This window comes from Rhinatrema bivittatum, chromosome 6 (assembly GCF_901001135.1).
Source record: "Rhinatrema bivittatum chromosome 6, aRhiBiv1.1, whole genome shotgun sequence".
Lineage (NCBI taxonomy): Eukaryota > Metazoa > Chordata > Amphibia > Gymnophiona > Rhinatrematidae > Rhinatrema > Rhinatrema bivittatum.
In genome coordinates this window covers 29,958,882-29,983,901 of record NC_042620.1, presented here as the reverse complement: position 1 = coordinate 29,983,901, position 25,020 = coordinate 29,958,882, and the positions used below count along the sequence as shown (strand labels likewise).

The following is a 25,020-nucleotide window of genomic DNA, read 5'->3' as shown; positions in this document are numbered from 1 at the left end:
ACCTTCTATCCCTTCCGCAATGTCACTCACAAAGATATTGAACAGAATGGTCCCAATACCGATCCCTGTCGCACTCCACTCAACACGGCTCTCTCTTCAGAGTAGGTTCCATTTACCATTACACGCTTTCTCCTATCTGTCAGCCAGTTTGTAATCCATGCCACCACCTTGGCGCTCATGCCCAAGCTTTTCATTCACAAGCCTCCTATGCAACCGTATCAAAAGCTTTGCTGAAATCCAAGTAAATCATATTGAGCACTCTTCCTCGATCCAATTCTCTAGTCACCCAATGAAAAAATCAATAAGATTGGTCAGACGAGACCTTCCTCTGGTGAATCCATGCTACCTTGGATCCAACAAGCCACCTGATTGTAGATAGTTCACTATGCTTTCCTTCAGCAGAGTCTCCATTAATTTTCCCACTCCCAAGGTGAGGCTAACTGGCTTGTAATTTGCAGCCTCCACTCTGCTTCCATTCTTGTGAAGTGAGACCATCACTGCCCTTCTCCAATCTTGTGGCACCACTCCCGTTTCCAGGGATCTATTGCACAGATCTTTCGGCGGAAAAGCCAGCCCATCTCTGAGCTCTCTCAGCATCTGGCCCCAGGGTCTTGTCCACTTTCATTTTACTGCCAACCCCTCCAGTGGCTTACCCAAAATATTTGGCACCCGAAGTGGATAATTCCTTTGGCACCCTGCCCAGATTCACTTCTCTGTCCCTCCTCTCCCCTCACTTCTCCGCCCTTCCTCCCCCCCCTCCACAGTGATCTCTGATTCCCCCCTCCCTCACACAGCCTCGCTCTCTTTCTTGCACACACACCCCTGCACACAGGCTCCCACCATTTCTCTCTCTCACACACAAACATGCACTCTCACTCCCATACACACACACAACCATGCACTCACACACACATAGACACAAACACACACTCTCTCTCACTTCCTACCCCGCTCCCCCCATCAGAAGCACAGCAGCAGCTTCCTCCTTCAGCCCCCACAACAGATGGGGACTCTACTTTTTTTTTTGAGGCGGCACAGGGGCTGGTGCAGCTCTACTTCCTGCATCTGTGGTGGGAAGGGGGGCTAGCGCTATTGCTTTTCTTCCTTTTTTGGGCCGCAACTGCATGACCTTTCCTTCTTCCCATCCATACGGACCCACCACTTCCTCTTCCGGGCCGCAGGGGGTGGGAAGGAGAAAAAGCTATGCAGTTGCCAGCTCCAGACCCAGTGCACTCTAGGTGGCCACCCAGTGCTTCCACTGCTCGCGGCCCAGAGGCCTCCCTCTTCTTTTTCCTCTTACTTTTTTTTACTTTCCTAACATATAGATTTGTTGCCTTTGTAAAAGCTCCTTATAATTTGGCCCACTGTTGTTTCATCTCACCCATTTTCTCTCAGTATTTCACTTCTTTTTCAGGGACATCCCCATTTTGACAAATTCCATATTTGTGAAATTCAAAATTCAGGTCTTCATGTGACTTCTCTGTGTCCTCTTCGTGATATCAGACCACACCGTCTGATGATCACTGGTGTTCAGGTGGGCACCTACCTGGACATTATCCCCATTAGGGAGCACTAGGTCGAGTATCACACCCTCCCTCGTGGGTTTCATTACCACCTGTTTGAGCAGATCACCTTGAAGGACATCCAGTATCTCTCTACTTCTTGTAGATTCCACAGAAGGGATACTAAATTCACATCTGGCAGATTAAAATCACTCTGTGTGTGTGTGTGTGTGTGTGTGTGTGTGTTTTGACAGTGGGGATTATCTTTAAAATGTAAAAATGTTGACTCATCTTTGAACATCATTGTTTCTTTTTTAGTTACTCTTTCATGTTGGCTGTGTATGAACACTTGTTTGGGATGATTTCATAAAATAAATGTTCAAAAAACAAATCAGCAGCTGGTAGTTTTGCATGAAAAATTGTAGAAAGAAGCCATGTTTAACTTTGTACCATGTAGAGGTTGTGTCTCATTGAAACATACAATTCGACCAGGGGTGTCTAAACCTTTGCACACAACTGTATGTGCCGAGTGAAACTGCATGGTGGTGATTAGCTGCTCTGCCTGGGACAGTTTTCAGCCTGATGCATCTAGCCAGCTAGCTTCTTATTTAGCCAGTTAGATCCTTTGGGAAAAAAAAGTCATCCACGGGTGTTAAAATTAATGACATGAGGAGAGAAAAGAATGAATAGCAAGAAGACGCGTGAAACCGAAAGCAGTAGTGACAAAACCCAGGCAGGTTCATGTTTTGAGTAACCTCGCTTCGGATTCTCCTTTTGGATATGCCGTTATATTTAGAACCGTCCCCCATGTCATTCCTGGGAAATTTGTCTTTAAGAGCAGACTAGGAATGCCACAGAAAGTGAAAAATCAGGAAACCGTTAATTGCCTTTCCCAGGCAATTCCTGGGGCACGCTCTGACTTTTCTTTCAGAGCATAGATGGCGCACGGGGAGGGGAAAGACATACTTAGTTTATTACTATTCCATGTAGTGTATTTTTTTGACTGGTAGCAGTAAGAGGTTGACAGTAACTGGATTTTCATAATGTGTTCGTTGATTGCATTTTTCTTCCTAATAGCAGAAACATCTAGCAGAGCAGTAAGCAGGTTGACTTCTCAGTGGTGAATCTCGTCAGTGAAGCACAGAGCTCCTTCTGTGGCATGAGTGAGCCCGTTAGTGAATTCTCCTAGGTCTTCACTGCAAGCACAGAAAGTCACCGTATGACGTAGGACTGCTCAGTCTCAGAGGATGTATTTATGTGTGCATGTGCTCTATTTAATCACCAGTGTGGAAGGGCCATGCACGTCTCTAGAAAGAGATCAGCTGCAATAAATTAGAAATGCAAAACTAGTCATAAAACATCAAAAAGTCTATTATGGGATGTGTGTAATAAATTAATTACCATGACAATATGGCTTTGTAAGAACAAGGCAGTTCAAAAGCTTTCTGTATATTTTTTTCCTCACTATCGGGTCTATCCTGTAAAGTGCGGCCGCGTTTACCCTGCTCCTAAGCCGCTTTTAACTCACGTTCCGGCCGCGTTAGCCCTTCCTGCGATCCCGAATCCCCTTTAACCTATTCCTACCGCGTCCAAAAATCCCCGCTGAACCCCTTCCGCCCGTGGCATGTATATTGCATGCAAACGAGCGAATTAGCTCGATATTGCATGCAAACGATCCAATTAGCTATTCCCTAGCATCCCGTAACCCGCGCCCCGACTATCGCTATCTTTCCCTGCCATTTTGTCGCGCGTTTAACCTGCAAACTTACCGCCTACCCTGACCCAGGCGGTAGAGGCATGGGTAAGGGTAGGTGGCAAGCTTTCCCCCAGCCCCCGCTCACCTGCCCCAGCCGCGATCATGGGTGCCGGTCTCCGTGGCAGCCCCAGTCCTCTCCCCTGCTCCCGAAGCAAAAAAAAAAAAGAGAAAAAAACGTTGCAGCCCCCCTCCGATGTCCGGAGGGGGCCGCGATCATGGGTGCCGGTCTCCGTGGCAGCCCCAATCCTCTCCCCTGCTCCCGAAGCCAAAAAAAAAAAAAAAGCGAAAAAAACGTTGCAGCCCCCTCTGGACATCGGAGGGGGGCTGCAACGTTTTTTTCGCTTTTTTTTTGGCTTCGGGAGGAGGGGAGAGGACTGGGGCTGCCACGGAGACCGCTTTCCCCCGTGCAAGTAAGTTGTTTCGCCGCTCAGTGTCTCTTCTCCCCCCTCCCGGAGCAGGTCGCGAAAAGCAGCCTTGCTCTGGGACGGGGGAAAATAGAAACTGAGCGGCGAAGCTAAAAAAAACAAAAGCAATTTGGGTTTTTTTTCAAAATTGACAATTTTGTTTTTTTTTCAAAAGCGACTTACTTTTGGGATCTGTCAAGATCCCAAAAGTAAGTCGCTTTTGGACGCCGACCCGGACCCCCAACCCGGACCCGACCTGACCGCTGTCAGTCTGTTCGCCCTGCTCCGGAAGGGGGGAGAAGAGGTAACAGCGGCGGAGCAAATTTGGCAAAACTTATCTTTTTTGCAGCCATTAGCCATCAGCCATCATCAGAATCATCAGGAACACGATCTGGCCCCGTAGCTCCTCCCAACAAGATGGCCGCCTGCACGGGGAAAGCGTACAATTGGCCGCTGAAGATGTGGCGTCACATCCCGTGACGCCAAACGTCGTGACGTCACGTCTTCAGCGGCCAATTGTACGCTTTCCCCGTGCAGGCGGCCATCTTGTTGGGAGGAGCTACGGGGCCAGGTCGTGTTCCTGATGATTCTGATGATGGCTGATGGCTGCAAAAAAGATAAGTTTTGCCAAATTTGCTCCGCCGCTGTCACCTCTTCTCCCCCCTTCCGGAGCAGGGCGAACAGACTGACAGCGGTCCGGTCGGGTCCGGGTTGGGGGTCCGGGTTGGGTCCGGGCTGGGGGAAAGCTTCGCCGCTGTCAGTGTCTCTTCTCCTCTCCTCCCGGAGCAAGGCTGCTTTTCGTGCTCTGCTGCGGGAGGAGGGGAGAACAGACACTGACATCGGTGAAGCAACTTCCTGGTATCTGTCATTTCAAATGACATTTGAAATGACAGATACCAGCGTGGCGTGAAGCCTTAGGCCCGCGCACCCAGGATACTGTATAGGCGCTCTATCCAGTATCCTGGGTAGCGTGGGCCTAAGGCTTTTCGGACGCGGCTTACATTTGCATGTAATTAGGCTTCAGGATCGAGCGGTAGGTGAGCTGCACTGTGCGGGCGGTACCGCGGGTGCCGTAGGCACTAACGCAGCTCTTCCTACCGCTCGGTACTGGATAGACCTGTATGATAGGTTATAATAGCAATAATAATCTCTGGGTTTGGCATGATTCATTCAATTCCAGGCAGAGTAGGGGCACCGACTGTCAGGATATGTAATTGGTGTTGATCATTATTACCTAAATAAACGACGGACTAAGAAACAGAGATCGGCCTATCCTAAATGTCCTCCTATGCAAAGATTCAGTGCCATGGGGGGGAGCCCTGGGTTGATTCTCGAGCCCGGTGTCTATCTCAGAGGTCGGCTGGGGCCAAGGATGCTGCACAGGTTAGCATTCACAGCTTGAGCGGGGAGGGCGTCTCAGGCATCGCACACCAGCTACATCTTGTGGTCAGACTCGGGGCCTAAGTGTGCAGTCTGTGGCACCTGGCCTAGGGCAGGGCACTGCAATAGCAGGGCAAGGTGGGTGGGAAGAGAGTTAATGACAGGGAAAGCCCCCACTCACTTGAAAGCGAAGGTTCGTGGCACCGGAGTCCCAACAGAAGGCAGATCCGGTGACAGGAGCGGGAAGAATCTGCTGAGCCAAAAAGAAAAGTCAGAAAGGCTGTTAATTATGACTTTACTTTGACACACGATATAATATTAATTGGATTGTGCCACTTTCCTCACAGCTGCAGTGCTGAAGCTGCTGCTGAGTCTCCAGCCAGGATGTCGTGTGACCGTAAGATGGCAGATGATATTCCTCAAGAGGACAGCAATCCGTCTTCTGCCATCTCCATAGCAACATGGAGCAGCAAGATGGAGCCAAATAATGAGCCTGCCCGCGGAAGTGCAAAATGCAGTAAGTGTAAGAAATAAGCAGCCCTCCGCTTGGTGGGACGGCTGCAGTTTCTTGTTCTCTCTCTCACTGCGTGATGGCCAGGCTGTACCCAGGTAATAGCACGGTGAATTTTAATCATCGTCAGGTGGAAGAAGAGCAAGATAGCTCAGGCTGGCCTTTCAAAACCGGGCCTGCGTGGTGCCGATTTGAGAAATTAAAGTGAGGTGTAACCTGGCGTTTCTGTGGGCAGGGGCAGTGAAACGTCTTTTTGGTTGGGGAGACTAGGCCAGCCAAGCTCTGTCCCCTCCCCACCCCTTTCCTCCGATTCTCTCTCTCTCCCCCTGCCCTCCACATCCCCTCTCTCTCTCTTCCCCGCTCCCCCCCCCCCCCCCACTCACTCTCTTCCTTTCTCCCCCTCCAATAGTCCCTCTGCCCTCGTCCCACATCAGTCGGTGGCAGAAGGAGAAGAGCGGTTCTACCTCGGGCCACACCCTCTTCCTCCTCTCTGCCTGGCCTTGATTGCTGCTTTGAACCTGTGTGGCTGTACAGCGTCCCATGTGGTCGGGCTGAGAGCAGCAGATGTGGGGGGAAGGGGGGGCAGGGCTGAGGTTCCACTGCCCCTCCCCCTTTAGCCGCCGGACAGCTGCTGATCACCGGTCCCCGGCTCTCCCGCAGTGATTCTGTGGGAAGGGTCAGATTTTGGTCAGGCCCTGGCACCCATTCCGACGCCTATGACTAGGGGCAGCTTTTGCAAGCCTGTTTACGGCTTACGTTGTTTATTCAGCCTGGCTCATGTCCTATGCAACTTTTCATCAACAAATATTTTAATAATTAGCATACTTTATTAACTGCTTTTACCATACCTTTTCATCTTGCTGTCATTTACGCTCGCCACTTACCTGGCCTATTGTCTTGGCTGTCAACTACACCCATGTAGACATGTTGTAATTTAAGCGAGGACAAATGCGACCCACTCGATATGGTTTGTCTCTCTTGTAGAAAATTGCCTAGTTGGTCTTGAACGATGCATCTAAGTGAATACGATATCTGTTCTGTATTATTAAGAGGTCTGAACAGAATGACAGTACAGCTTTGGTATTTTGCTTTACTGGTACTCATAGGCAGCCTCTTCTGAGGAAGGGTTCACTTTAGCATGGAAAGAGGGGCTGTGCACCTAAGTCCATAAAAAGCTGCTCTAGACCTGATGAAGGGGACTCTTGTCCTGGAAAGCTCATGCTTTAATAAAGTGGTTACTCTACAACGTGCCGCTCGATCCCTGATGTCTCTTGCTCTAGATCTAGTTACCTAGTTACCCCCACCTCCCCTCCCCCACTACCCCCCCCTTTAATCATTCTCACGTGCACCTGCCCCTGTCCTACTGTAAATAAGTTTCATATACCAAATATCTCAAGTGCACATGCCAAATAACCTTGTATATTGGTTCTTTTTGTAACGCTGCCTGTTTGACTCTCCTCTCCCCCTCACCACCATCAACCTCGCCCTGGAAACTATCACCGTTTGTACCCGGTTCCCACCACCCCCACCTCCCCCCCCCCCCCCTCCCTCCCCCCCCCCTTAATCATTCTTATGTGCACCTGCCCCTGTCCTACTGTAAATAAGTTTCATATACCAAATATCTCAAATGCACATGCCAACTAACCTTGTATATTGGTTCTTTTTGTAACGCTGCCTGTTTGATTCTCCTCTCCTCTTCTTTGTATATCACCCAGTTAACCCCTCCCCTGTTCATTGTAATTTCCTTTCCTCTCTCAGTTATTTGTAAACCGACATGATGTGTCCTACGAATGCCGGTATAAAAAAGTTTTTAAATAAATAAATAAATATAGAGAGATATATATACAGGAACAACGGAGATGTAATACACGCTCTATAGTAAAGCAGCAAGAAAATTAGAGTATGAAAGCTATAAGTAAGTCCTTACGGTATACTTTCTAGAAAATTCTTTATCTTTATTAATTGATGCAAAACTCCAAAGTCTTGAATTAAAATAATCGACTTATAATGAGTTATTGTCCCCCGACACGGTCACCATGCTTTGCCGCATGGGCTGCATCGGGAGAACATAAGAAATTGCCAGGCTGGATAAGACCAAGGGTCCATCAAGCCCAGCATCCTGTTTCCAACAGAGGCCAAACCAGGCCACAAAACCTGGCAATTATCCAAACACTAAGAAGATCCCATGCTACTGATGCAATTAATAGCAGTGGCTATTCCCTAAGTAAACTTGATTAATAGCAGTTAATGGACTTCTCCTCCAAGAACTTATCCAAACCTTTTTTGAACACAGCTACACTAACTGCACTAACCACATCCTCTGGCACAAATTCCAGAGCTTTATTGTGCATTGAGAGAAAAAGAGTTTTTCTCCGATTAGTCTTAAATGTGCTACTTGCTAACTTCATGGAATGCCCCCTAGTCCTTCTATTATCTGAAAGTGTAAAATAACCAATTCACATCTACTCGTTCAAGACCTCTCATGATCTTAAAGACCTCTATCATATCCCCCCTCAGCCATCTCTTCTCCAAGCTGAACAGCCCTAAATTCTTCAGCCTTTCCTCATAGGGAGCTGTTCCATCCCCTTTATCATTTTGGTTGCCCTTCTCTATACCCTCTCCATCGCAACTATATCTTTTTTGAGATGGCGGTGACCAGAATTGTACACAGTATTCAAGGTGCGGTCTCACCATGGAGCGATATAGAGGCATTATGACATTTTCTGTTTTATTAACCATTCCCTTCCTAATAATTCCTAACATTCTGTTTGCTTTTTGACTGCTGCAGCACACTGAGCCGATGATTTCAATGTGTTATTCACTATGATGCCTAGATCTTTTTCCTGGGTGGTAGCTCCTAATATGGAACCTAACATCGTGTAAACTATACCAAGGGTTATTTTTCGTTATATGCAACACCTTGCACTTGTCCACATTAAATTTCTTCTGTTATTTGGAGGCCCAATCTTCCCATCTTGCAAGGTCCTCCTGTAATGTATCACAATCCGCCTGGGATTTAACTACTCTGAATAATTTTATGTTGATAACCTCCCTCGACGTATTACTTTCCAGATCATTTATATATATATTGAAAAGCACGGGTCCAAGTACAGATCCCTGAGGCACTCCACTGATTACCCTTTTCCACTGAGAAAATTGACCATTTAATCCTACTCTCTGTTTCCTGTCTTTTAACCAGTTTGTAATCCACGAATGGACATCGTCTCCTATACCATGACTTTTTAGTTTTCTTAGAAGCCTCTCATGAGTGACTTTGTCAAACGCCTTCTGAAAATCCAAATACACTACATATACCGGTTCACCTTTATCCACATGTTTATTAACCCCTTCAAAAAAATGAAGCAGATTTGTTAGGCAAGACTTCCCTTGGGTAAATCCATGTTGACTGTGTTCCATTAAACCATGTCTTTCTATGTGCGCTACGATTTTGATCTTGAGAATAGTTTCCACTATTTTTCCCGGCATTGAAGTCAGGCTCACTGGTCTATAGAAACATAGAAACATAGAAATGACGGCAGAAGAAGACCAAATGGCCCATCTAGTCTGCCCAGCAAGCTTCACACATATTTTCTCTCATACTTATCTGTTTCTCTTAGCTCTTGGTTCTATTTCCCTTCCACCCCCACCTTTAATGTAGAGAGCAGTGATGGAGCTGCATCCAAGTGAAATATCTAGCTTGATTCGTTAGGGGTAGTAGCCGCCGCAATAAGCAAGCTGCACCCATGCTTATTTGTTTTACCCAGACTATGTTATTAGCCCTTATTGGTTGTTTTTCTTCTCCCATGCCGTTGAAGCAGAGAGCTATGCTGGATAGTTACCCGGATCGCCCCTGGAACCTTTTTTAAATATTGGGGTTACATTGGCCATCCTCCAGTCTTCAGGTACAATGGATGATTTTAATGATAGGTTACAAATTTTAACTAATAGATCAGAAATTTCATTTTTTAGGTCCTTCAGTACCCTAAGATGCATGCCTTCCAGTCCAGGTGATTTGATACTCTTTAGTTTGTCAATTTGGCCTACTACATCTTCCAGGTTCAGAGTGATTTCGTTCAGTTCATCTGACTCATCACCCCTGAAAACCATCTCCGGGACTGGTATCTCCCCCAACATCCTCATTAGTAAACACGGAAGCAAAGAATTCATTTAGTCTTTCTGCAATGGCCTTATCTTCCCTAAGAGCCCCTTTAACCCCTCGGTCATGTAATGGTCCAACAGACTCCCTCACAGGTTTCTTGCTTTGGATATATTTTAAAAAGTTTTTATTATGAGTTTTTGCCTCTAAGGCCAACTTCATTTCAAATTCTCTCTTTGCCTGTCTTATCAATGTTTTACACTTAGCTTGACAATGCTTATGTTTTATCCTATTTTCTTCAGTTGGATCCTTCTTCCAATTTTGAAAGATGTTTTTTGGCTAAAATAGCCTCTTTCACCTCACCTTTTAACCATGATGGTAATCGTTTTGCCTTCCTCCCACCTTTCTTAATGTGTGGAATACATCTGGACTGCACCTCTAGGATTGTATTTTTAAACAATGTCCATGCCTGTTGAACACTTTTAACCTTTGCAGCTGCACCTTTCAGTTTTTTTCTAACTATTTTCCTCATTTTATCAAAGTTTCTTTTTTTTTTTTTTTTTTGTAATTTTTTATTTATAAAAGCAGAATACAGCACGCAACAATGCAGTACATTAAACGGCTGATACAAAATTAACAACTTTCAGTACAATCAAAGTTTCTCTTTTGAAAGTTTAGTGTTAGAGCTGCAGATTTACTTATTGTCCCCCTTCCAGTTATTAGTTTAAATTTGATCATGTTATGATCACTGTTGCCAAGTGGCCCCACCTCCATTACCTCTCTCACCAAATCCTGCAAAACTCCAAAGTCTTGAATTAAAATAATCCACTTATAATGAGTTAATGTCCCCCGACACGGTCACCATGTTTCGCCACATAGGCTGCTTCGGGAGGGACAGTAAAATGCCATTCAAAGAGCTTTTGGCAGCATCTTTAACTTTTTATTGAGTTTGGGAGTTTGAAGACCCTGCCAAAAGCTCTTTGAATGGCATTTTACTATCTCTCCTGATGCAGCAAAACATGGTGTGACCATGTTGGGGGACATAAAATAATCCACTTATGAGTTAAATTCAAGACTTTGGAGTTTTGCATCAATTAATAAAGATAAAGATTTTTCTACAAAGTATGCCATAAGGACTTATAGTTTTCATATATATATCCTATATCATATCTCCATGAATCCCGACCCTCTCACAGCGTCACACAGAAATAATTCTCAAACTCTCTTGGAACCTATTTGATTGGCTTGAAATCCCAGGAGGTCTAGCTGAGAGTGATTTAATAGCTGCTGCTCTGGTCAATACATTTCTAGTGAAAAAAAAAAATCCTTTTCACTTAGCATAGAGAAAGGTGATGTGACGAGGTGAATGACTGTGGTTCTTTGAATAATGATGACAATACATAATCTGATTTGGATTGAGAGAGCCGATCAGAAGCATGTAACTCTGATTTAATTCTAGTACTTCAGCTCCAGCTGCCGTAGGTCCAGCTCGGATATAACGCACGAAACGGCCGACTCTGCAAAAGCTCACAGGGAGTGCCGCTTAAGACCTCATTTCAGTGACCCAATGCCCACCGATGCTGTGAAGAGAAAACAGCTGGAGATGAAGATAGCGGCGGCAGCGGCGGCCCGACTGCATGCACAGAGGCGGCGGCAAGAGAGGGAGGCGGGTAAGCCCTGACGCAGCTTTTGTTCCCCTCTTAGAATTGTGTCCAGCGTTCCGTGCCCTCGGCAAACCTGGGAACCAATGCCGGACTTTACTGGGACCTGAGATGTTAATGAGGGAGTAGGCCCCGAAGAGTACAGATTTTTTTCCCCCGTCCCACTTTATTTTAAATGGTGCCGGCAAAATACTTTCTGTCGTTTCCTGCAGTCCAGCACAGCGCTGGGCCAGTCAGATTGGGAATGTGGCTATTTGTACCTCGGTTTATTTTGGGGTCGCTAAAGTCAATTAAGGAAACGCAAAGAGCCCTACATTCCAAAAATCAGTTCAGCTTCGAGATGGGGGACTTACTTTACGAATGTAAGTGCAACCTAATTTAACTGATTTAGATATTGTACGATTTCTATTAATTTAATAGTGGAGAGTAGGCTTGAAAATCTAAAAATGCACTTAAAGGAAGAAAAAAGGAAAAGGTGGATCTGACAAAACCTTCAGTCTGTATTCTGTTTATTTTTACTTTTATATAGAGAGCCTTACAACAAAAAGATAACTTCCAGCAGCAATCTAGTTAGGGACAGAGAGCAGAGCTCAGAGCTGGGCTTAGGTAACACGAAAGAGGTAGATTTTTAGGTTTGAAAAATGAGGAACATTCTTGGACATCCAGGGGGAATTAGTTCCAGAGGAAAGGCCCTGGCAGTGAAAAGTACTTATGTGTCCTTGTGAAAGAAATATGAATCAGAATAAAAGAGGATGTTCCGAATATTATTTAACTGACAAATTATGAAAATCATAAGCTGGTGCTGCTGCTTTAACTCCTAATTTATTCTTACCATTTTCTCCCACATTGCCGCAGTGTCTGCACCGTGCACCCTGTTCCTAAATCCCCGAGCTGTCAAAATCCTAGGTAATCTGTAAGCAAATTAAATGATGAAACGGAAAGGTATAAAATGTCGATCTCGGTAATACTGCAGTAACAAAATTCACAAAGAAATAAGAATTGGTACAATGTACCCATTACAGTACAGTTAACAATGTAATCATTTCTTTGTTCTGGACAGGCCCACCTTTGGATAAAGCCAATGCTGCTCATAGCTGTAGCTTTAACAAGGCGAGAAATCACATGCCGAGCTATTTGCACAGGTCCGAGTACCGCTGGAGCAATGTGAGCAGCTTGAGCACAGACAGTGGCATAGTAGGACTGAGCGATGACAAGACTGAAGCGGAAACCGGTTTCAGGAGGCACGGCAAATCGGTGGAGGTGGAGAGAGCGGACAGTGGTATTGGCCAAGCCCTTGCCAAGAAGTGGAAGAGCAGAGCTGCGGAGACCTTGGCTTCGCTCCAGGCTTGGGGCGCCCACAGGCCTTGCACCGACTGCGGCGAGAGGGACTTCGCTTCAGAGACCGACTCTCAGGGCAGAAGGAGAGAGAACCTCTGCGAGAAGTGCGCAATGCGCAGGACAGAACGTAAAGAAGCTGTCCTCGAATTCATCAACACAGAAGCCAGCTACGGCGAGGATTTACGCATCATCAAAGAGGAGTTTTACCTCCCAATGCAGTCGGCTGGCTTGCTAACCCAAGACCAGCTGCTTGTGGTGTTCAGCAACCTTCAGGAGCTGATTGACCTCAATGAGAAGTTTCTGGAGTGCCTCCAGGAAGAGATTGACCGAGCCTTTGATCAGGTATGTTGGGATTTCATTTTGTTTTGTACTATTTCCTGCCACAGGAGAAGGAGATCAGATGAGAGAAGGGTGACTAGATGCGGCATTCATCCCCTACTCAGAAACCTGAGGTTCCCATCGTCACATTGCTACAGCAATGCAAGTTCTAGTTTATGAGACACTGTGCTTGTTGTTACAGAATGTGTTTAAGCTGCGTGGAGGACACGGGGCTTGCAAGTAGTGTTTGGTTTATAGATACACACTGCTTGTGAGTCTCACAAAATTACTATGTTTATCCAGAACTATAGGCCTGCAAATTGTTGCTCATGGAAGCCACCTCATGAGCACTCTTCAATCTGTCCAAAGGCATTAACGTGGATCAATCAGATTCAAAATTTGTGTGAAGGTGAGCCGTGATCCTGACATTTTCTTCTTTTGAAATTCACTAGAACCTTGATCAGTGGCCATCACAAAATGTAAACAATGTCACCAAAAGCATGTTGTGGATACCTTTGTGTTGTGTTAAAAAAAACAAAAAACCCAAAACCATGAAAAGTAGAAAAACACCAGAAAATCCATGCATATGCATGATTTGGACTACTTTGTTTCTGAATCAGTTGCTTGTATAATATTCACAATTTCTGCAGTTAAGTTACTGTTTCAGCTTTGAGGACTTTGAGGATCACAAATACGTATCTTTGCACCCCCATTCGACATCAAAGTTCCCACCTACTATTGCAAAACAAACCAGCAAGGAACAGTCTAGTGAGAGATGCTTTTCAATCTCATGGAATCAAGGACTTTTTATGGCTTTCCCCCAATTTATAGCCAAAGAATTAAAAAAACAAAGAAGAGCGAAGGATCTAATGATTTTGATAGCCCCTTTTTTGGCCACATCAAATTTGGTTTCCACGGCTTCAGTGCCGAGCTTTTCAACAGCCAATAAGGTTGAAAATATTCCCATCCTTGATCACTCAGTACAGTGGGAATCTTATCCATCTGGACCCTCAGTCTTTGGCTGACGCTTCGAGCATCAATCAGTACCTCTAAGTTTCTTATCCCCCTCCTAAGCAAGATCTTTTAAGCCTTTCTGAATCAGGATTACAAATACATTGAGTCAGGTTTCATTTTAGTGCTGTACAAGCATACCACGAGAATTCAGGAGGAATTCCTGTTTCTCTGGAACTCTACAACCGTGAGAGTTATGAAAGGTCTAAATCATCTTCAACCTCCTGTTAGAGCTCCTTTTATACCTTAGGATTTAAATATAGTTCTTGGAAGGTTTTATTTTTCATTGCTGTAACTTCTGCCCACAGAGTGAATGAGTTACAAGCTCTAGACCCATACTCTCTGTGTACCCAGATTTTCAGCAACAGAGTAGTTGTTGAAAATGCATCTTAAATTTCTACCAAAAGTGTCTCTCAGTTTCACTTGAATCAATCCATTGTATTATCAGCATTTTTTCTGATGATAAAGATTAACAGGCTCTTCATCCCTTGGACTGCAAAAAGCTTTATTGTTCTGTTTGTAGAGAACAAAGTCTTACAGAAAATCTTCACAAATGTTCGTCTCTTTCAACCTAGTCAAACAAGGGTTTTCAGTTACAAAATGATCTTTTTCTACATGGATTTGCTGTTGCATATCTGATTGTTATAATTAGTCAGGACAACCACTTCAAAGTAAGGTAAAACTCCATAACATAAGGCCTACGGCAGCTTCCTTAGCCCATCTTCGCTCTGCTTCTATAGAGGAAGTCTGCAAAGCTGCCAACTAATTTTCTAGCCATAACTTCACTGCTCATTACTGCCTAGGAAATGCTTCCCATCACTTTACTAGTTTTGGCCAAATAGTTCCCAAAAGTTTATTTAACTAATTCCTTCAACTCTCCCTCCAGCCTCTATCAAAGTCTAGGTTACATGTACCATTGCTGATATAAAGCAGAGTTGCTTACCTGTAACAGGTGTTCTCCGAGGATAGAAAGATGTTAGTACTCACACATGGGTGACATCATCCAATGGAGCCTGGTACGGAAAACTTATGTCAAAGTTTCCAGAACTTTGATTTGGCATACTGAGCAAGCCTAGCATGCCCTACACCACGCATCCATGTAGCGTCCCTCTTCAATCTTATAACACAGAATCAGATTTTAAATAACAAAATTAGGAGAAACCCAACTTCACAGGGTGGCAGGCAGATTTTGTGAGGACTAATATCCTGCTGTTCTTGTAGAACACCTATTTCAGGTAAGCAACTCTGCTTTCTCCGAGGACAAGCAGGATGGTAGTCCTCATACATGAGTGAATCCCTAGCTACAGGCTGCTCCCCAACAAAAAAGGGGTCCAACAGATGCCAAACAGATGCCAATAGGCACAACAACAACAGTGCTATTGGTAACAGAGGGGGGACAGCATGAAACCAAACAATGGGCCCTAGGCAGGGAGAGTTGGGTTCTATACCTCAAAGAGATTCCGAAGGACAGACTGGCTGAACCTACTTTCACATCAGCCATCCCTATCCAGACAATAGTGAGATGCAAATGTGTGGAGAGAACTCCACATCGCAGCCTTGCAGATCTCCTCCATGGGAACTACTCGCAAGTGGGCCACTGACATTGCCATGGCTCTGACAGAATGAGCCTTGACATGACCCTCAAGATGCAGTCCTGCCTGGGAATAACAGAAGGAGATGCAATCTGCTAGACAATTGGATAGTGTCAGTTTGGTAATGGCAACTCCCAACCTATTGCTTTCAAAAGAATTAAAAAGTTGGGTGGACTGTCTATGGGCTTCTGTCCGCTCCAGATAGAAGGCTAAGGCTCGCTTGCAGTCCAAACTGTGCAGTGCTTGTTCGCCTTGGTGTGAATGGGGCCTGGGAAAGAAAGTTGACAGGATTATTGACTGGTAAGATGGAAGTCCATCACCACCTTAGGCAGGAACTTAGGGTGCATGCACAAGACCACCCTGTCATGACAAAACTTAGTATAAGGTAGATAAGTCACTAAGGCCTGAAGCTCGCTAACCCTGCATGCTGAAGTGACTGCCACCAAAAATATGACCTTCCAGGTCAGATGCTTCAGGTCACAGGTCACAGGTGTGCAGCGACTCAAATGGAGCTTTCATCAGCTGAGATAGTACCACATTGAGGTCCCAAGATACAGCGGGAGGCCTTAGGGGAAGCTTTAGTTGAACCAGGGCCCGCATGAAATGGACAATTATAGGATGTATAGAGATGGGCACACCTTCTTGGTATGCGCCATTTGCACTCAGGTGAACCCTAATGGAATTGGTCTTTAAGCCAGCTTCCGAGAGGTGCGGAAGGTAGTCAAGCAGTTTTTATGTGGGACAGGAGAACAGATCATGGCCTTCTACTCACACCATATGGAAAACCTCCTCCACTTCAGTCCGTAGGACTTTCTAGTGGAAGGCTTTCTAGAAGCCACCAGGACCTGAGACATCTTCAGAAAGATCAAGCGGCTGCAGGATTAACCTCTCAAGCCAGGCTGTGAGCGACAGGGCCTGGCAGTTGGAATGCCACAGCCTGTCGTAATCTTGCATGATGAGATCTGGGGAAATCCCCAGACTGATCAGTTTCCAGATGGACAACTCCCACAGGAGTGGAAATCAGACATGTTTTGGCCAATGAGGGACTATGAGGATCATAGTCCCTCTGTCTTTGTGAACCTTCGAGAGAGTCTTCACCAACACTGGAATTGGAGGATACACATACAGAAGATCCCTGCTGCAGAGACAGGGCAGGGCATCCAAGGCTGGATTGCCATTCATCCCATACAGGGAGCAGAACCGAGTTACCTTCCTGTTCCGGGGGATGCAACAGATCTATGTCTGAGCTCCCTTAGAGGCGGAAGATCCAATTTGCTACTTCCTGTTCAGGGACCACTCGTGAGGTCTGAAGGTATGACAGTCTGTCCACCACAACATTCTCCATACCTGCCAGATAAGTTGCCCTGAGCACCATCCTGTGGAGCAGGGCCTATGACAAAATCTGAACCGCTTCCTGACACAGGAGGTATGATCCTGTACCTCCCTGCTTGTTGACATATCACATCACTATCTGGATCAGGACAACTTTGTTGGATAGCCTAACTCTGAAAGTCCATAGCACATACCTGGTCACCCGGAGCTCCAGGAATTTGATCTGGCAACAGCTTTCCTGAGTGGACCAGAGGCCATAATTGTGAGTCCCTCTACATGAGCTTTCCAGCCCCGAGTGGATGCATCCGTGGTTAGGACAATTTGTGTAGGAGGACTTCGGAAAGAGATCCCCCGTTCCAGATTGGAGAGTACCCACCATCAGGAAAAAGAGTCTTAGAGAGATGGGGTGACTCGGTTGCAAGCCTGGAGGCTCTGCGATGGTTAGCGCTACTGCAACCTCAGTTGCTTTGTGCATGTGTAAACGTGCCAAGGGAGTGAGAAGGTCGGTTGCGGCAATGTGGCCCAACAACCTCAACATGTGCTGTGCTGACACCTGCTGGCTCCCCTGAATCTCTGCCACTATCGCTGCCAGGGTGGCAGCCCATGAATGAACCGTGACTATTATGGCTTCTATAAACTCCAATTGAGGTGACAAACTGAGATGGGACTTTGGGTAATTAATGACGAACCCTAGTGACTCCAACACCTGGATGGTCAAGCTCTTGGACCAAATGGCCCCTGCCTGAGATGTGCTCCTGACCAGCCAATGTCCAGATAGGGGGAAGGCATGCACTCCCAGCCTGCGGAGGTGCACCGCCCTCTAAGGCCAGGCATTTTGTGAAAAACACGTGAGAATGATACTAGCCCAAAAGGCAACACTCTGTACTTACAGTTTCCCCCACCACGAATCGGAGGATATTTCCTGTGACTTGGGAAGATCTCGACATGGGTGTACACATCCTTGAGATCGAGGAAGCATAGCCAGTCTCCGCTTAGTAGGAGGGGGTTCAAGTGTGCCTAGGGAACCATCTTGAACTTTTCTTTTTTTAGAAATGTGTTCAAGGCTCTTTGGAATCAGGAAATACCTGGAGTAGAATCCCTGCCTCTCTGGTGGAACAGGCTCGACTGCCCTGGCCATTTAAAAGGCGGAGAGCCTCATAAGCAATACTTACTGATGCACTACTGACCTCCAAAACAGACTCAGGGGGCAATTTGACGGGACACCCAATAAGTTTAATTGGTACCCTTGACGGAGGATGGACAGAACCACTGGTTCGAGGTTTATATTGGATCACCAGTTCAGGGGATCCAGCGTCTCAGGTACAACTGGCTTATGCTTCCTCTGATCCAGTCAAAATTCTGTCCCGGGAGTTGACTGAGGTGCCGGCTGGGGCTTGGTAGCTCTATGCTGCCTTGGACGGCCGTGGGTCACATGCTGCTGACGAGAATGATAAGGCGGAGGATAGTACTTCCTCTGGTGATAGAAAGACTTCCTCTGCCCCTGCCTCGCTGGCCTCTTGGATGAGGAGGACAAGTCCAGAGAGCTATCAGAGAGTTGTTGGAGGGTCTCATGATGGTCCCGTAACTGCGTATCTCCAAAGAGATTCTCCTCAGTACACAGCATGTCAGCGAGCCGTTTCCTGAACCTCTGAACAGAGATCCGACGCCCACAGCCATGCCATTCTGCGGGTGTTGATTCCCACTCAGAGGCCCTCGCTGCAGTTTCTAAAACATCATAGATCACATGGACCTCATGTTTTTTGCACTCCAGGCCCTTATGTACCAGCAACTGGAGGGAGTCTTGCTACTGCTGAGGCAGCTGCTCGGCTATCTCCTGCACCTGCTTCCAGAGGTACCGCAAGTATTGGCTCATGTAGAGCTGGTGGGAGGTAATTTGGGTAATAAGCATGGCCGCCTGGAAATCTTTCCTCCCAAGAGCGTCTAATACTCTGTGGTCCTTTCCCAGGGTGCCAAGGAATGGGTCCGAGAGCACTTGGCCCTCTTGAGGGCAAATATGATGACCATCGAGATTGGTAGGGTAGCTGATGCTTATCGAATCCAGTAGCCTTCTCAATGAGATAGACCCCGTCCACCTTTCTATTAATAGGAGTTATTGTGAGGGGGTGTTCCCATATCCTCAACAGCAGCTCCTTAAGGATATCATGCACTGGGACTGTCACAATTTCCTTAGAAGGCTCCACAAACTGGAGGATCTCCAGCATCTTTTGCCTGCCATCTTCCTCCGTCAGAAACTGAAACGAAATGGCTTCCACCATTCCCCACACAAACCTGCAAAGGATAAGTCTTCCAGCAGGAACTTCCTTCGCTCTTCTGGAGGAGGACTGTTCTGAGGGGAGACTCTCCGAGCCCTCGGAGGAGGACTCTGCAGTATCATACCCCAGGAATCATAGGGACCCTCATTCTCACTGTAATCAACAGGGGATGGGCCCTGGGTGCTTGGCTTTCATCCAGAGGCACAGTCACCAGCAAATCCAGTGCAGGCCCGGGTAGTTAGGCAGGAACAATTGGGTAGACTGGATGGCCTTATCTGGCAGCATCTATTCGATGTTGCTATGTAAACTATAATATTATTGATGTCAACATAACACCAAGTCATCTTGAAATGTGAATCCAGTCTGTTTTTTAGCAGTTATCTCAAATGCAATTAACTCTATTTCTTGAAGAATATATTGAGGAAGGTATTAGGAAACCAGGACCAGATTAGGAAATAACATTGACATGGATGTTAGATTGGAAACATTTGTAATTCATCACCTTGTCCCAGGAGAGTAGCCTTTCTGCACACTTATATTTCTGTCAGTTTAAATTCAGTTTAAAACTATAAGAAATGGTTTCAAATCTGTGGGACTGTAAGGTTACTCGTCTCGCTGCGGCAGCTCCTCAGTGCTATACCCTTTTTTTTTTTTTTTTTTTAAGTAGGATATCGGCATTTGAACTTGAAAACTTATGACTTTGTGGGACCAAACAATGATCCCCCAGGCTTGGAAACAAACACAGCCCAACTCCAGCCTCTCTTAAAACACTATGGGGCCGATTTTAAATATTACGCGCACGGGGTACATTTGTGCACGCTACCCGGCGCACACAAATGTACACCCGATTTTATAACATGCGCGCACTGCCGCATGTTATAAAATCCAGGATCTGCAGGCGCAAGGGGGTGCACACATGTGCACCTTGCACGCGCTGAGCCCGAGGGGAGCCCTGATGGCTTTCCCTGTTCCCTCCAAGGGCGCTCTGAAATCGGAGCGGCCTTGGAGGGAACTATTTTTTGGCCCCCCTCCCCCCCCACCTTCCTCTCCCTTCCCCTATCTAACTTACCCCCCAGCCCTAACTAAATCCCCCCCTACCTTTGTTTCAAAAGTTACGCCTGTCCGAGGCAGGCGTAACTTGTTCGTGCTGGCCGCTGTGCCGGAGGACTCTGGACTGCCCCCGGACCGCTCCCGGCTCCACCCCCGGACCGCCCGTTTTATAAAGCCCCGGGACATACGTGTGTCCCGGGGCTTGCGTGCGCCGCCGAGCCTATGCAAAATAGGCTCGGTGCGCACAGGGGTAGGTTTTCGGGGGTTACGTGCGTAACCCTTTGAAAATCTACCCCAATATCTTTATTCACAGCTTAAACATGGACACATCAATAAGACTGCCATCACTTTCAGATAGTGTACTGTCTTTACTCACAGTTCAGTACCGCTTCCCTCAGTACTCACACAGCTTCTTCACAGCTCAGTGTTTGGACAGTGTTATTCTGCAGGAGCTGCCTTCCTCCTGGAGACCCGAGCCTGGTCTGACTAACCCACCTGGGTCCCAGCGCTTATTCCTCCCCTATTGGGTCATGCCCACAGAGCTCTCGCTCACAGGGGGAATTGAAAGGGACCTAGCTTGATCCTGCACTGGTTTAAGGGGGAACTTAGGGGCACTGCCTCACAGGCTCCAAACCAAGCATTATAACCACTGAGCTAAAGGACTATCTCCCCTGATTGAGACCAATGTTCCTGCAAAATTTTGAAAGACTGTGTGCGCAAAAATGTTTTGGGTTTTTTTGTGCAATTTTTTATAAGCCAAGTTCAAATTTGTGCACTACAAGTCAGCATAATGTAAATAATATCAGGATTACTTGTGCACACTGTCAGGTAGATTTTAAAAGCATTGCTCGCACAAAAACAGCCCCATACACGAGTATATGGGCCATGTGTGAGCAACGTGAATTTTAAGAAGCTGGGAAGTATGCACATCAAGAATAAGGAGGCAGAAAAGGCTGAACATGGCCACGCTGAGGCACAAGTCTGGAGATTTTTAGCCAGAGAGAGAATCTGACACTCTGACAATATATATATCTCCCACTGTAAGAGGGGCACTTTCAACTCAGGGTGGGTTTTGAGGAGGAGGGGCAGTGTACATTGGTCTGCCTAGGGCACAAGGGTCTCTAGACCCTTGTAACACCACCCCTCCAAAACCCACCCTGAGTTGAAAGTGCCTCTTACAGTGGGAGATTGTCTGTCTATCTGTTTGTCTCTCTCTCGTCACTTATGTGCATAAAGGCTACAAACATATGTGCTTGCACGCACATTATAGAATTAAGGCCATCTTTGCTCGCGAATCCAATATGCGCGTTTATGGGCGCACGCATGCTCCTTCTAAAATGTACCTGTTAGTTTTGTTTTGTGAGCAGGGATCATGACCTCTGAGTGCATGCGCATGCACACAGCTCAGAGGTAACAGTGGCTAAGAGCCCCATCTATTTTATCCTAATTGCTTATTAATCTCTTCTTAATTCTTTCCCTCTTACTCAGGTCCTTGTCACAAATCAGAGACAAGGTAGACAGAATGCACAGATTTATAAAACTCTTACATGACTATGTGCGCTATGGTTCTCAAAACTGGAATGAGACCTTCAGCTCATTTCACATGGGTCACCTTTTTAAGTCCCATTGGATTTGAGCAAGATTGGAACTGGTGCCTCTTTTTCTTACTACCCTTGCTTGCCACAGGAACCAAAGCTTAACGCAAATCTTGAATCAATATTTCAGTGTCTCCTGTGTTAGATTAGAGAGATTACATAAGCACATCTTATTTCCAATGTTTGTTTTCTACCTGTAGGGAGATGAAGACCTAATAACTGTGTGCATTGGTGAGATATTCTTGGAGTTTTTCAACATGTTGCCTGCCTTTCAGACCTACTGTCTTCAGCAGTCAGCCTCGGTCACCATGCTCAATACTCTGGAGAAAGAGAAAGAGCTGCTTCGGTAGGAATATTAAAGGATCTGTCTATTCAACTCTGATTAGATAAGCATAGTAGTAACAACTATAAGTCTTTTCCGCTAGTTGAATGTTTTGTGATGTACGAGAGATGGCTCCGTGTATGTTTCTAAAGTACTGTAATACATACACTTTATGATGACAGGTACAATATCAATGCACATTACTAATACCATACATCTCTTCTGTAAGTACTTTGTAAAACTTGTAACTGAAAACTGAACTGGGAGAAAAGAGCAAACGAAACCCAGAAAATAATGTAGTATGAGAAGCATTTGATTTGGACATTAGATGGAACTGACTAGGATCATGATTTGACATGAGCATTTATTGAAGTGTTTCATTGTGTTGGAAAAATAGCTACATTTTCTTCTTATTTGTTTTTTCTCTTGCAGTATATTTCTTAATGTTTCTCAGAATGATAACACAGTACTCCGTCGCATGAACCTGAGGTCTTTCTTGATGGCTCCATTGCAGAGAGTTACCAAATACCCACTTCTACTGACCAGAATCGTCAAGGGCACGATAGAGTATCACCCAGACCATAGCAGCCTTTGGGAAGCCAAAAGTCGAATAGAGTCCCACCTGGAGCACATTAACATGAAAACCAAACAGGAGGGTAATTCATGGACACTTCGTTCTTTCCGTCGAGAAAGCAGAAAAAACAGAGAAGTCATCAACATCGAAATGAGAGAAATAGCTATTAAAAGTGTTGGCTGGCTGAGAGAGGAGACGCGCTTTGTTATGGAAGGGTCCCTGCAACTTGCACAACCTACTGATGGCCAGTGGCTCAGAAAAGGGAGCAAAGCCTTAAAGTTCCAGAATCTACAGGTCCTTCTCATGGTCAACGTCAAGCGATTATCGGAATCCAGCCTAGAGGGGCCGTCTTCTGACAATGCACCTCATCATGGACCAGTGAAAGACGCAGTGCTTGTACTCATCCGAGACAAGAATAATGGAAAGTTTAGCTTGCTCAGGGAACCCCTGCGCCTCAGTAACTGTATTGTCTCCACAGACCCAGACTGCGATGACACTTTTGAAATGCTAGAAATCAGGCGAGAAGCATTTGTGTTCCGGGACAGTGACAAGGCGCGGACTCATCACTGGTTTAGACAAATTAAAAGGTATTCAAGGGAACTGGGCTCTTGGAAGAAGCGACGGAATGCTTTGCCCAACATCATGATAAGCACAACTCACAACAGGTCATGAAACTCTTGAATGGCAATTCTGCCACACTAAGTTCTATTTATTCAGAAAGCACATACAGAGTACCTTTTAGCACAAGAATGTGAAGATCCAGTGAACCCTACAGCTGGTGGCTTGCATACAAATATGTGGTCTCCAGATTACTGTGAGAAGTACTATGGTACCTAAAGCTGACTGTGTCTCATATTTTTCTCCAGCACCTCTTTGTTCAAATGCGTACATCAAAACATAAACAGTTCTCTGTAACTTGGATTGAGACAAAACAATTGACAACAAAAGTATTACACTGGAAAATAGCATTTGTAATGACCTTCCTTGCATACAGTAAATTATTCCTGAAGAATTGTGCTAGGCGGCATACTGAAAATCTTACAATTAGGTGCAACGCATCAGTGTTAATTAGGTAGCATCTGATTCTTTAGTAAAGACAGCCTCAAATTTCTTGCAAATTGATGAAGGCAGAATATTGGGCAGTGCAATTATTTGAATTGCAGGCATGCTTGACTGATTATTTCTCCTCTCCATTTCCTCTTGCCATCTTCCCTGCGGGGTACTGTGTTCTAATGGTAGATTCCTTGTTAGTGCAATAAAACATGTCTTATTTGCAAAGTCAATCTCTCACTTGCACAGACTGACATGAGTAAGGGGTAAATATAAAGAAGCTGGGATAACAGAAATCTGTGTTGATCCCCCGTGATTTGAAAAGTATTTTACATTTTAATTAATTTTTAAAGCAAAAATATAGAGAATGAATGTGCTGTGAAAGATGTATTACTGAGAAATGGAGATGTATTATGAGTGCTACATTACAGTAGCTAACAAACATTTGTGATTATTTAAAATATGTAAACTAGTGTATTCATTTTTTAAAGGACAGTTTAAATTGTATTGTAATTTATCATAAAGATTTTACAGTTAAATGTGGAGTGACTCAAGTTCACTGTGTTGCGACTTTTTTTTTTTTTTTTTTTTTAATGCATGCTAACTATTCAAAAGGCTATTTCTCCCTAATTCCTTATTTCAAGAAAATTTCTACCATTTTATTCTAATATTCCAAAATATTTCAGTAAGGAGCCTACTAAAGTTCTATATTTATTATGTGCCTATACCAATGTCATAGAGCCCTAGCACAAGCACTGGGTGTCTTAAAGATGCCTAACCCCTGAATCAGGAAATCTTACAACACTGGAACCGCCATACTGGGTCAAACCAAGAGACAATCAAGCCCCAGTGGCCAATCCAAGTCACGAGTACCTGGCAACATCCCAAAATGAAAATAGATCCCATACTGTTTACAGCCAGGGGATAAGTCTTCCCCAAGTCTCATGGTTTATGGACTTTTCTTCCAGAAACTTGTCCAAACCTTTTTCAAACTCAGCTATGCTAATTGCCTTTACCATATCCTTCAGTAATGAATTCTAGAGCTTATCTGTGCATTGAATGAAAAACAAATGTCTCCAATTTGTTTTAAATGTACTACTTAGTAACTTTGTGGAGTGTCCTATACTTGTTTTTATTTTTTGATAGAGTAAACAACTGATTACCATTTATCCATTCCATTCCACTCATAATTTTTATAGTCCTCTATCAAATCTCCTCTCAGCCATCTCGTCCCCAAGCTGAGCAGCCCTAACCG

General features: G+C 45.4%; 1 protein-coding gene across 1 annotated transcript in view; it reads left to right on the top strand.

The window, feature by feature from the left end:
- LOC115093516 overlaps positions 1 to 24,304 on the top strand; it is a 173,567-nt gene extending 149,263 nt beyond the window's left edge. The window contains exons 3-8 of the mRNA XM_029605350.1: positions 5,390 to 5,559; positions 6,171 to 6,229; positions 11,109 to 11,319; positions 12,371 to 12,990; positions 22,020 to 22,165; positions 22,574 to 24,304. Coding sequence (XP_029461210.1) covers positions 5,390 to 5,559; positions 6,171 to 6,229; positions 11,109 to 11,319; positions 12,371 to 12,990; positions 22,020 to 22,165; positions 22,574 to 23,387 — 2,020 coding nt within the window. The 3' untranslated portion in view covers positions 23,388 to 24,304. The remainder of the gene's footprint in view (positions 1 to 5,389; positions 5,560 to 6,170; positions 6,230 to 11,108; positions 11,320 to 12,370; positions 12,991 to 22,019; positions 22,166 to 22,573) is intronic.
- Positions 24,305 to 25,020: the final 716 nt, after the last annotated feature.